This window comes from Excalfactoria chinensis, chromosome 2 (assembly GCF_039878825.1).
Source record: "Excalfactoria chinensis isolate bCotChi1 chromosome 2, bCotChi1.hap2, whole genome shotgun sequence".
NCBI classification, from domain to species: Eukaryota; Metazoa; Chordata; class Aves; order Galliformes; family Phasianidae; genus Excalfactoria; species Excalfactoria chinensis.
The window spans coordinates 72,186,465-72,198,756 of NC_092826.1; the positions used below are offsets into that span (position 1 = coordinate 72,186,465).

Consider the following 12,292-nt stretch of genomic DNA (forward strand, 5'->3'; position numbering starts at 1 on the left):
CAAGTTTCTCTTTGCAGTTTGATATTTTTGAAAAGATCTCAGAGCCTGTTGATTGTTCTTTAGCTGATATACAATTGCCAAGCTGTTATATTGTTGTTTCTGTTGAGTTTTGAGCAAACTCAAGTCACTTCATTATAAAAAGCACCATTATCTGTGTAGGCCTATGGATTATACATCTAGAAGAATTCCATAAAACCTGATACCATGCTTTTTCTTTATAAACCTATGTGTATTTTTTGAACAATAATCCTCCTTCATAACAGCCTTTGAAAAGACAAATCAGAACATAACTGACTACAGCACAATATAATGCAAGAAAAACTATGTTGACAGGAATGAAGGAAACAGCTGGTGTGAGTCAGTTAATTCTGGCAGACAGTGTAACCAGTACTTAATATGAAATGTGAGTGGGCTACAAAGTGAACTGGTTAAGAAATTGTACTTCTATAGAATTTAGAATCATAGAGTCATAGAATGGCTTCGGTTGAAAGGAACCTTTAAGATCATTTACCAAGCCTCTCAGCCATAAGCAGAGTAAATATAGCACTGATAGTATTAATTCTTATTAAATTTCAGTCTTATTTAAAATAAAATCATGACTCTTCTAGAATTCAAGGGAATTCCATTATTGAAAATGTGGTAACAATGAATTTCAGTCTCTGTGTCTAAAATTTATTAACAGATTTTTAAAAAATGATTGCAGTTAAATTGCCATTTTGGGATCTCATTTCTTAATAAATAATAAATTCTAGTCATAGAAGTTAAATTTCTACTTTAGGTTTAATTTCCATATACAACATTATTTTTATAATGAAAACACGTGGGAAATAAGCAGGCATGCATATTGCGTCAAACACATATTTAATTTAATAAAAGTGAAAGAATTAATAAATCAGATAGAAATCTCTAATATCGCCTGCTATTATTTGCTTACTAAGGAGTACCTGTTATACTAAAACCCCACCAGATACTGCAAATTTGAATGTACTGTAACAAATCTATACCGATCTACTACTTCAACAAACCAAGACCTATTTTCCAGTTGCTTGAGAGGTCCCTTCAATCTACCAGCCACAGAACAGCAGATCTGAGTTCTAAGAGCACGTTGTGTGTTCCATTGACACAACTAATATGTCAGAACACTGTTATTCTTTCACTTTTTGTTTCTTCCGCTCCTTCTTTCCCTTCTATTCTCCCATTTTTCCTTTCCTCCATGTATTTTAGAAATTGCATATGTGGATTATGAACAGTCCCTCAGTATGAGGATGATTAATTGGCTTCCAATAGACATCTCCAACATTAACCTGTGATCCCCAAACAAATTAGTAGATCCTTTAGATTCTTGCTTTCTTTGCACTATGGATGATGGGAACTGAATCATGTTATATATTAAAAAAAATATCTCTGTTGTTTGTAAGATACAGAGCACATACAATTGCACTGTTGCTTAGTATTATTTCTTCTTTTGCTTAGTAAGCTATTCTGTACACATCCACATTCACATGTGGTTGTTTTTTGTTGTTGCTGTTGGTTTTTCTGTATTGATTAGAAAGCATCCAGACACTATAGTTTTTATTAAGCCTCAATTCTCAATAAGTTCTACAAATAGGAAAATTATGTAAATTGACCCAAAAGGACCTAATGCCTTTCCAGAATAAATGTATCTTAAATGGAAACAGTGTGTATTTCACGTTTCTATGTTTGCTTCTAATATTTATACTTTTTAGAGGATAAATGTGAAAAGAATTGAAATGAATAAAATTTAGATAAATAGGCATGAATCACCTGCAGAACTCTTTAACATACAGTTTCACAACTAAACACAGTAAATGAGTCAAAATCTACATCAAAATTAGAATTTACATTCCTCTGAAACAGAAAGATTTTGTTGTAAATTAACATTTTAAAACATGGAAGCTGTGCGTATTGCTATGCCAGTGGTGTTACACAGGCTTTATTAGAAAGCTGATGAAATTTCCATGTTTCATGCTTCTTCACTCAGTAGTCATCAACTAGCATAATGCTGTTTTCTGCAACTACCAGTGATGACCAACAAGAATATTACCTGAGATATGAAATGTTTGTAGTAGTAGAATTGGAGCTCTTCTAGGAATTAAATTTGGTTATAGATCACATAAAAAAAAGAAAATGATTATGGTGGCCAAATTTTCTGTCTTCTGTTGTTATCATAATATACATCGTATTTTTCATATTAGGGCTAATATAAACTGTTTATCAAGTGACTGTAATGCCAATACTCCGATAGAGCATGTAGAGATGAAATACCTATTATCTCCCAAGGCCCATAATCAGAATGCTTTAAGGAGAGAGCAGTGTGCGTTTTCTTTTTTTTCTTCTTTTTTTGTTTGTTTGTTTGTTTTGATTTGTTTTGTTTATTTTCTTTCTACTAGTTCTGCTTTAGGAGAGTATGAGTTCTTTGGGAGGGAATGAACTCTCCTTGTCTGCTCAGGGAACTAAATCCTTGTAGCAGAAACTTAAATTCTGCAGTTGTATGTACAAGTGAAAATACAAATATATATATATATATATATATATATATATATATTTAAAGTCATTGTCCTGGCAGTGCTGGAGAAAATTAGAGCATCTGGATTATTCATATCTGGCTATTTGAAGATTCTTGCTGGGGAGATTGTTCCATACAGAGAGAAGTTAGAAGGACCATGGTGAAAAACAGGCATTCTCTTTTCACCTGTGGGATTATATAGGAGTAATGAAATTACTTGAACTTATTCAGTAGCAGCAGATCGTTGCTGAGCTGTTTAGGGTGGCTGTAACTGAAAAAATCTGTCCTGATATTGCATTTTCTTGCCAAGTCTAAGTTGCAAACTGCAAAGCTTCAGCTTCTACTGCTCCATCTTCAGCTGTTTACCAGACACTAATTTCAGCTTCTATCCAGCACCATTTATTTATTTATTTATTGTTGGCTGGTTTGAGGCATTTTTGTACTAATCCATGTCCTCTCAGGATGCTGCTGATATTGTTAAGGTTACTAGCATCAGTAATATCAGCACTAAGGTCTGGCATCACATTGCTTGTTGGATTTCTCATCCAACCATATTTGACATCATGATTTGTCTTCATCATTGCGATGCTTTCATGTCAATGGCCAACTAAACTCCACCACACTGTTCTCTTCCTCCACCTTCCCAAGGGAGGAGGGAAAGTAGAAAACATGAAAATATGATGTTAAAAAAGACTCACAGGTTGAGATAAGGATAATTTAATCAAAAGAAGATGCAAGGAAATAAAAACAAACAAACAAAAAAAAATAAAAAACACATAAAAAACACCAAGCAAAGTGCAACAAGGTTTATGTTGATTGCAGTTCTATTTTTGGTGCTTCAATAGACTCTCACAAATGTGTGAGCTAGTGGTCTATTGGTCAGACAAGAAATTAATTGCTGTAGAGCCTACATCCAGGAAAGTTCCCTTAAGAGATCAAAACTAATGAGCACAAGTATCCTCACTTACATTTCAAAACAGATATAATAGTAATTCAGGATATCAGTGGACATTTCCAATAGAAATAATGAAATATCAGTGACTGTAGATCAAAAGCTTAGATACCTGAAGTACCCATTGCAAGATTTTCTGTAAAAATGAAGATTATTTCAGATAGGAATATGCAAAATAAACTGAATTGTAATTCCTGAAGTGGGACTAAATCTGGCTATAACTTAGTCTAGGAGTTGTGTTTACATCCCAACATGTTTGCATAGTTTCTTAGTTGTATAATATTTTCTAGTCAGTTATGCTGGCTTAGCCAGATATGTACTGTAGGATTTAAGAGGTATTGCTCCTGGCTAGTGAGAAAGCAGGTGGTGATAGACTGCTTTGTAGTGCTAACCAAGACTTCAAACCAGCAAGAACTTTGAAGTCTTGTCGAATTCCTTCTTATTCTCTTTCAACACACTTTCACAGGGCAGTGTAGTAATACTTTGGACAGAGGCTGTCTCCACCACAGAATGTTTTGCACCATCTTAGCAAGTCAAGCCATCTCCTTCTGAGTCTTTATATGGGAAGCAAAGTAATGATGAAATAATTTCCTTGAGTTCCTTGAGGTGCTTTGAAGTCAACTTTAATATTTGTTAAAAATGCCCAACATTTGATTTTAAAACTTAACAGTACAGAATGAAAATGTTGTAAAATATGATTGAATGCATTATGAATTTCTTCTGTTTTCCTAAGTGTACCAGCCTGATTCCAACATTTAGAAAACCTAGGTTTTATGAAAGAAATATGTGTTTAGAAAAAGGGATTTTATTGACTAATTAAGGAATATTCTCTAATTTTTGTTAGATTTTTCTATTTTTCATGAAAATTAATTTAAAAGATACTGACCAAAAAAACAAACAACAAAAAACAAACAAACAAACAAAAAACCCAAACTAACCAAACAAACAAATAAACAAACAACAACAACACACACACACACAAAAACCCACCACCAACAAAAAAACCTGGTTAATTTTTCTGATTCTATACCACATTTGTTTTGGTGTCTTCTATTCACATTTGTTTGTCCCGTGTGTCATATGTTACTTTAAAAGCTTTAACGACTTGCTTGAGGAAATTAATGAGTTTTTTAAAAACATATTTCTTGTTGAAAGTGTATTTCCTGTTCCCATGCATAGAGTTGCTCAAGTAGACTGCCATAATTTTGTATATTTATTTCAATGAAATATCATAAATAATAATTAATATAATTAATATGTCATGTTTTCAATGAAAAATATAAATGTCTCATTGGACAGAGGCAGTATGCAGAGTGCTTTGTTTTCAACCCTAACATTTCCTATGGAGCATGCTGATTACATTTTCTAGTTTTGTCTTAACAAATTGTGTACACTTTTGCACGTAATTTTTTGTAGACTCCATTGCAGTTATGTTAAGGAGGTTTATAATTGAAGTAAACAGAATATCATCAACAACAAACAAACAACAATCAGCAACATTAAATGTGCTTATCTTAATTTTGCTGAAAATAGCAACTGTTTCTCCTGCTCTGTCTTGATTTAAATAAGCAGAGAAAAGGAATCAGGTTGTTATAGATTTGCCATTAAGAGAAAGTTTGGAAGGGTTTAATATAACGTTTGATTTTCATTTACAGTTAATGTCATTTCCATAGGGTTATTTGAGGGGTCATTTCATTATTTGTTTTATGAATTTTAGTAAGGCTCAGAAATATTTCTATACACACAGGATTGTAATGTTAATAATGATTTTAAAAACTATAATAACAGTAAATAATTTACAGGCTCAAATCTCCAAATCTCAGCAAATAAAAGTCATTAATGTCACATGAAATGCCAGCAACCCAAAATATTATTGTATTTTTTTTTCTGTATTCACTAAATAGCATTTTGTTATTTCACAGCAACGTGATTTTAAGAACTCTTTCATAAAGTTAGTGGAGAGAAATTTAAGATGAGTATTGCATTGGCTGAACCATATTTTTTAATTCTGTGAAAGATCAGTTGTATTTATCTGGAAATGGGCATATTATTGTTAAGGCAAAAGCATTTGCAAAGTATTGTTGAGAATAATATTATCAGTAATATATTGAATCATTTATTGTTCTTTGCTCCATATTAATGAATTTTGTTTTCATAACTCAGAGTAAATCCTCATCAACTGATTTTATTTTCAAACAGCAAAATTCAGAGCAAACATAAATTTTTTATAAGTAAAAATTTTGGAAGTATATTAATACAGACCTCTGTGCCACAGACATTGTCTACTGTCATTGTCTTCCAAATTTTTGTTATCTCACAATATTGTAAATCTGCATTTCAAGAATAACAGTATTTTCAGATGTGTGAGGTAGCACTCTTAAATCCATGTATTAGTAATCTTTTATGCTCTATAAAATGGTGTGAACTATCCTAAGTTGTAATGTTTTTAGGACACAAAAGGCTTTTTCCTACATTAAACTTCTTTCAGAGGATCTTTATAAATTTGTCTTCAGTTCTGTACGTCCACAGTATAATCTTACCAGCCAGATTACTTGAAGGCATTAACAGAATATTTTGTGTTTGAGGGGGCACCATTCAGACATTTACAATGATGTCAAATGTTTGTGAACCAGAACTTTATGTTTGGAAATTAGAATGAAAAGAAATAGTTTACAAGTGCTCTTCCGTGGCTTTGCAAATACATGTAATTCTGTTATTTGCACAGCTTATGCTTATGAATGGGAACATAAAGTGTGGAAAAATATACTGTCTTATGTTTTTTTTCTGTCCGTTAATATTTTGTCAAGGAATAGACTTCATTAGGACAATGTGTCATGATTTTGAACAAAAGAAAAGATAAAGTACACATTAGGAAGAAATTATTAGTATTAGGGTGGTGAGGCACAGAAAACTTGTCAAGAGAAGTCATGAATGTCCCATTCCTATAAGTGTTCAAGAGCAGATTGGATTTGTCTTTGTGACTGTGTGGTCCAGTGGAAGGGGTCCCTGCCAATGGCAGACAGAGTGAAGATAGCTGATTTTTAAGGTCTCTTACAACTCAAAACATTCTATGATTTTATGAAGAACAAAATTACATAATAAGGATTCCATCCTCGGAATGGTTGATAAATTTTTAATAAGGGTCTGACACTAAAATATAATGGTGAACTGCAGCAGGTTGTCAGTTGAAAAATACTTATCTCTGTTGTAAATGTTTCTATAGTACTCACAGATAAACAAACTTCAGTGATAATTACAATGGAAAAAAATGACTTGGTGCTAAAAATACAACATTCCTAAACAAAGAAACAAATAGAAATAAATTCTTAAAAAAACAAAAAAACAGCAAGTATTTAATTTTCTAATAATAGTTTCATTTTAAAAAAGGGAAATTTTCTGTATGCAAAGGAGTAGCTGCTTTCATCTTTTATTATTCTGGGAAAAAAAAAAAAAAAAAAAAAAAAAAAGAAATATTTTCATGAACTTTTAAATATTCATTGATGTATGCTAAAATCTTTTCCTTTTCAATTTTGGCTTTACATCTTCAGAGTCAGCAATGGCATTTTCAGTTTCAATTTTCAGTGTAATTTTGGAAGAAGAAATAAAATGTCTTGACATAGTGTTTTCTTCTTTAAAAAAACCCACAAATACAACCCCCAAACACAATGTACATCCCTAAGAGTTTTAATCATTAGATATACTCCAGGAAGGTATCTCCATTTTTGTTCTATAAGAAGTCAGCATGTTGCTATTGCTTCTTGTCTTAAAGTTCATGTCCAATTCACCATTCAGTTTTGTAACACCATCACAGCAGACTCTTTACCACTTAAATGATAAAAGTTTCAATAGGCACTTTAGTGGAATTACGAAAAAGCTACCACTCTTCCACCATGATGCCAGAAAGCTATCTTCTTTCTAAGTCAGTCAGCAAACTGTACCTTGTAGGCCTGAGCTTGTCTCAGTGTAATTCCAGAGTAACAAAATAAGAACAAAAAACTGTGTATATTACAGGATTTATCTCTTCTTTGCAGATCAAACAAAAACTGACCGTATGATAAATGTAGTAACTTGCTGGAAACAATTGCTGTCTTTTATAGTCAAAGGAATCCTGTCCTATTATAAAGCTTAGGTTTATCTTTTTTAGTTATTGTTGGTTTGATTTTTATTTCACTGTTGTATTTGTTCTTAAGTGACTTTGTCAGGGTTATAACTTTCCTCTTCTCCAAACATGTCTGCCAAGATCTTAAAACGAGGTCCCCAGTCACTCAGATAGTCATAATCCTGGTCTGCCTCTGTAGTAAGGGATTCTATAGAGCTGAGGGACTCTGCAACAGATCCATTTCCTTCATAAGCATAAGTTGCCAAGGAGTCATAAGGGGGTGCAGTTGGGTCAACATCATTTTCCTGTAGCCTTTGATTAATGAAATCTCTTATGTCTGTGTTGTCTTCCACTGGAGGTCTCTGACGTGGATAACGCAAGGTGTCTGGTTTTATGTCCCTGCGCATTTTGTTATCTTCAATCACTTTGGGATTCCTCAGGGCACCAATGTCGAAAGCTTGGGTGTCCTCTTCTCCACCTCCTTCATCATCATAATGGATAACATTATCTCTGATGTCTTCTTTAGAGGTCATCAGGGTGTCCTTTTTCTTCTGCCTCCGTAGTGCTACATATAGTACTACAATGACTGTAATGAGAGAAAACTGAAGTTAAGACATGCATAAAAATAATTCAGTACTCTGATGATATATCATTATACTTCCTTTGAAAGATGCAAGCAATCAAAAGGATTTTTTTTTTCCTTAGAAGATAGACTACTGTTATTATCATAAAAATAGCAGTGCTCCATCCAGTAAAAAGTCATTTGCTGTTTGATGTATGAATCTAACTTTCTTTAGTGCTTGCTGTGAAGGAAGTAACAAATAATTTTCTTACTGTCTTGCTTTATGCAAAAAATAGGGGGTGGATAGAAACTTCAGTTCAGATAGAGAGAGATGGGATTCTTTTCTAAATGTGTTCCATAGATTAATAGAAAAAATTCCCAAATTTTGACATTAAAGAATAATAGAATCATAAAATTGCTCAGGTTGGAAAAAACCTTAAAAAGATCAAGTCCAAATGCAACTGCAACCTAAACATACTATCCTGACAACTCTCCATTAGATCATGTCCCTGAGCACCACATCCAAATAGTTTCTAAACACATTCAAGTATGGTGACTCAGCCGCCTCCCTGGGGAGCCTATTCCAGTGCTTAGCACTTTACCTTCCTGTAAAGTCGTTTAACTGATATCCAACCTAAGCTTACCAAGAAAACAAAATAAATACAAAACCAAAAAAACAGCCACTACCAAATAGTGTTGAAGAGAGAAAAAAAAAAAAAAAAAAAAAAAAAAAAAAAAAAAAGGAATTTCTGAGATAGACAAAGGAAGTCTAACGTCAGTTATTTATAGAGTCCATTTTTTTTTTTGCCCCTGTGAATTTTGAAGAATCACATGTAATATGTGATTTATTTCTAGAGGGAAAAGGAGTCCCATAGAGCTGGTTGGTTTTCAGCTCAACACCATTTCATCTTGATTAGCAGGAAATTAAGCAAAGACATCAGGAAGCCTGTGTGGATGACTGAGTATCTCCTTACCAGAAAAGATTTATATAAGAGAGGAAGCAGAGACAGATAAGCCAGGACGAGTATGCACTGCCTGAATTTGCAGGGGTAGGGTTAGGCAAGCCAAAGTCCATCTGCTCTTAAGAGGGACTTGAAGGGCTTGTGCAAGTATTTAAATAACAAGAAGAGGAGTAGGGAAAGTGTAGTATACCCTTTAAAAGTTTGCAGGAGATAGAAAACAGGTATTGGTGCCATCATTCAGAGTTACCTCAACAGACTGGAGAAATGGGGCAGTAGGAATCCCATTAAGTTCAACAAAGGGGAATGCCAAGTCCCATAGGAATAGCCATTACAATCCCAAAGGAATAAACCCATATATCAATAAATAAATTGTGTGCCCCCGGTGGCACACGGTGGAAGAACTGACGCTTGCAACACCGGAGGCCCGGGTTCAAATCCCCCCTGTGGTGCAAGTGGTAGAAGCGCCGCGTGGCTACACAGAGGGCTCGAATCCTGGGGGTTGGACTCGATGATCTCTAAGATCCCTTCCAACTCGCACGATACTATGATACTATGATACTATGAAATACTATGACCTGACTAGCTGGAAGGAACCTCAGCAGACAAGGACTGAGATGGTGATGGACAGCAAGTTCACTATGAGGCATCAACTTGCCCTTTAGGCAAAGAAAGCCAACAGCAGTTAGAGCTGTATTAGGAAGAATGTTGCCAGCAGGTCAATGGAGACAATTCTTCCCCTCTGTTCAGCACCACTGAGGCCACATCTGGAGTGCTGAGTCTGTGCTTCAGCCACTCAGTGAAAGACAGACATGGGCTTTCTGTAGCAAATCCATCAAAGGTTTGCAAAGATGACTAAGTGGCTGGTGCATCTAACATACAAGGACAAACTGAAAGCTGAGTATGTTCAGCGTGTAGAAGAGAAGACTCAGGGAGATCTTTCATCAGTGTACATTACCACCTGACAAGGCAGTAAAGAAGAGGGATCTTGTGGCTTCTCAGCCCAGTGACAGGACAATGGGCAATGGGCAAAAACTGAAATACAGGAAATTCCTTTTAAATATGAGTTTAAAAATGTCTTTTTTACTGCAAAATGTTTAAGCACTGGATCATGTTTCTCAGAGAAGTAGTGTTGCATCTATCCTCAGTTATAGTCAAACCTCAACTTAATGCAGCCATTCTCTAAATGGCCCTCTGATGAGGCTGGGGTGGTTAATTTCCAAAAGCGCCTTCCAACTGTGATTCTGTACTCAAAGGGAATTGTTTTGTGGTGTGGTTTTATTGCCAATAGTTTGGGCAATGAAAAACCTGGCAGTAGTAAACTAGTAATTTTTATTTTTTTATTTTTTTTAATTTTTAACTTCCTAACCGCCATTGGTACAAATGATAGACTTCTAAGCACAATTTGTGAAGTAATATAATAAAGAATAGAGTTGCACTGATTATAAATTCATGGTCCAGTGTGTGTATATAGATAACTCCATGACAGTGTAGCATAAAATAATTCCTGATGCTAATATATTGACTGCTTCTTATGTGGAAGTGAGCTCAGTAAGAATGACTTCAAATACAGTTTTAATGATTGTGTGAGGCCAGTTTCACAGCAATAATGAAAATCCTGAAGGAACTTTTAGATTTATCAATCCACTATTATTACAGGAAAAGAAAAAAAAAAAAAAAAAAATGTAGGATGAATTCTATTCTCTGATGTCATACACATCACTGGAAATCTCATTATTTATACATTAGTTTTTCTAGGTAATATTACTAGATGGATTGGAATGAAGGGAGCTATTAAAAGACCAAAGCCTCTTTTCCTAACATAATCTCAGTAATTTAGTCTGGAAAGTAGGAATTAAAATATCTTCATTAGTGCCATACACACACAGAGCATCCATTAGTGTCAGAGTTGATGAGTTCTTTCATGTAATTATTTTTGAATGAATATGCAGAGTTTTTGAAATATTATTTTTTTTTTTTATTTCCATCAAGAAACCATCAGAAAACCATATAGTTTTCTTGAATGCCCACATCAAATTCTGGGGGAAAATCAGACTTCAAGTATTTACATTTACCCAGTAACTTGGGTAGTGTAAATAATCAATGGATTAGAACTGTTGGGTTCTCTAGTTCAGGTTCTTCATAGTTCACATCATACAAACTGATTACAAGGGTGTCAGCCTAAAATATTTTGTTACACCTATGTGTTTAGAAGTTCTGGGCATTTTGCTCTGTATCAGAGAGACTAGATGACCTAAGAATCCTGCCTTAGAATGGAGTTCTAATTGACTCATCATTTGTCTTGGTGGATGAAATACTTCACATATGCCAACAGAGTGCATTTGAATTTTGGGAAAAAGAAAAAAAAAAAAAAAAAAAAAAAAAGACAAAAAAAGAAAAAGAAAAAAAGAAAAAGAAAAAAAAAAAAAAAAAGAAAGAAAAAAAAAGAAAAAAGTAGGAGTGGCCAGCAGGGAGAGAGAGGGATTGTACCCCTCTGTTCTGCCCTTGTTAAGGCCTCATCTGGAGTACTTCAGCTAGGTCAGAGGCACCCAGTACGAGAAAGATGCAAAACTGTTGGAGCAGGCCCAAAGAAAGGCCAAGAAGAAGAGGACTGGAGCACCTTTACTATGAAGAAAGGCTGAGAGACCTGGGAATCTTCAGCCTGGAGAAGAGAAAGCTTCAGGGACATTTCATTGCAGACTTCCAGTACTTAAAAGGAGCTTATAAACAGGAGGAAAACTAATTTTTTACACAGGCAGATAGTTATAGGACAAGCGGAACAGTGTAAACTACAAGGAAGAATTAGATTAAATGTTATGGAATTTTTTTCAATGAGGGTGCTGTGTTGGAACAGACTGACCAGAGAAGCTGTGGATGCCTCATCCCTGGAGACGTTCAAGGCTGGGTTGGATGGAGCCTTGGGCAGCTGACATAGTGCCCAATTTAGTGGTCAGTAACCATGGCAGGGGGGTTGGAATTACATCATATTTAAGGTCCCTTCCAACTGAAGCCATTCTAAGATTCTATCATTCTATGATCTCTTCACACTTATATATGCTAAAACTATTATTCACAATAAATTTTTTTTGGAAACCTGAATCTCATTTTTGACTGTTTACAGTGTTTACCCAGTAAACTGTCACAAGACTTTTTTTTTTTTTTTTTTTTTTTTTTTAAAGGATATTTTTAAAAT

At 34.4% G+C, this 12,292-nt stretch overlaps 1 protein-coding gene across 4 annotated transcripts in view; it reads right to left on the reverse strand.

The window, feature by feature from the left end:
* Positions 1-5,205: 5,205 nt before the first annotated feature.
* CDH12 (cadherin 12) overlaps positions 5,206-12,292 on the reverse strand; it is a 506,510-nt gene continuing 499,423 nt past the window's right edge. For all 4 annotated transcript variants that reach the window (XM_072327372.1, XM_072327373.1, XM_072327374.1 and 1 more), the window contains one exon: positions 5,206-8,164. In XM_072327372.1, the coding sequence (XP_072183473.1) occupies positions 7,665-8,164 (500 nt within the window). In that variant the 3' untranslated portion in view covers positions 5,206-7,664. The remainder of the gene's footprint in view (positions 8,165-12,292) is intronic.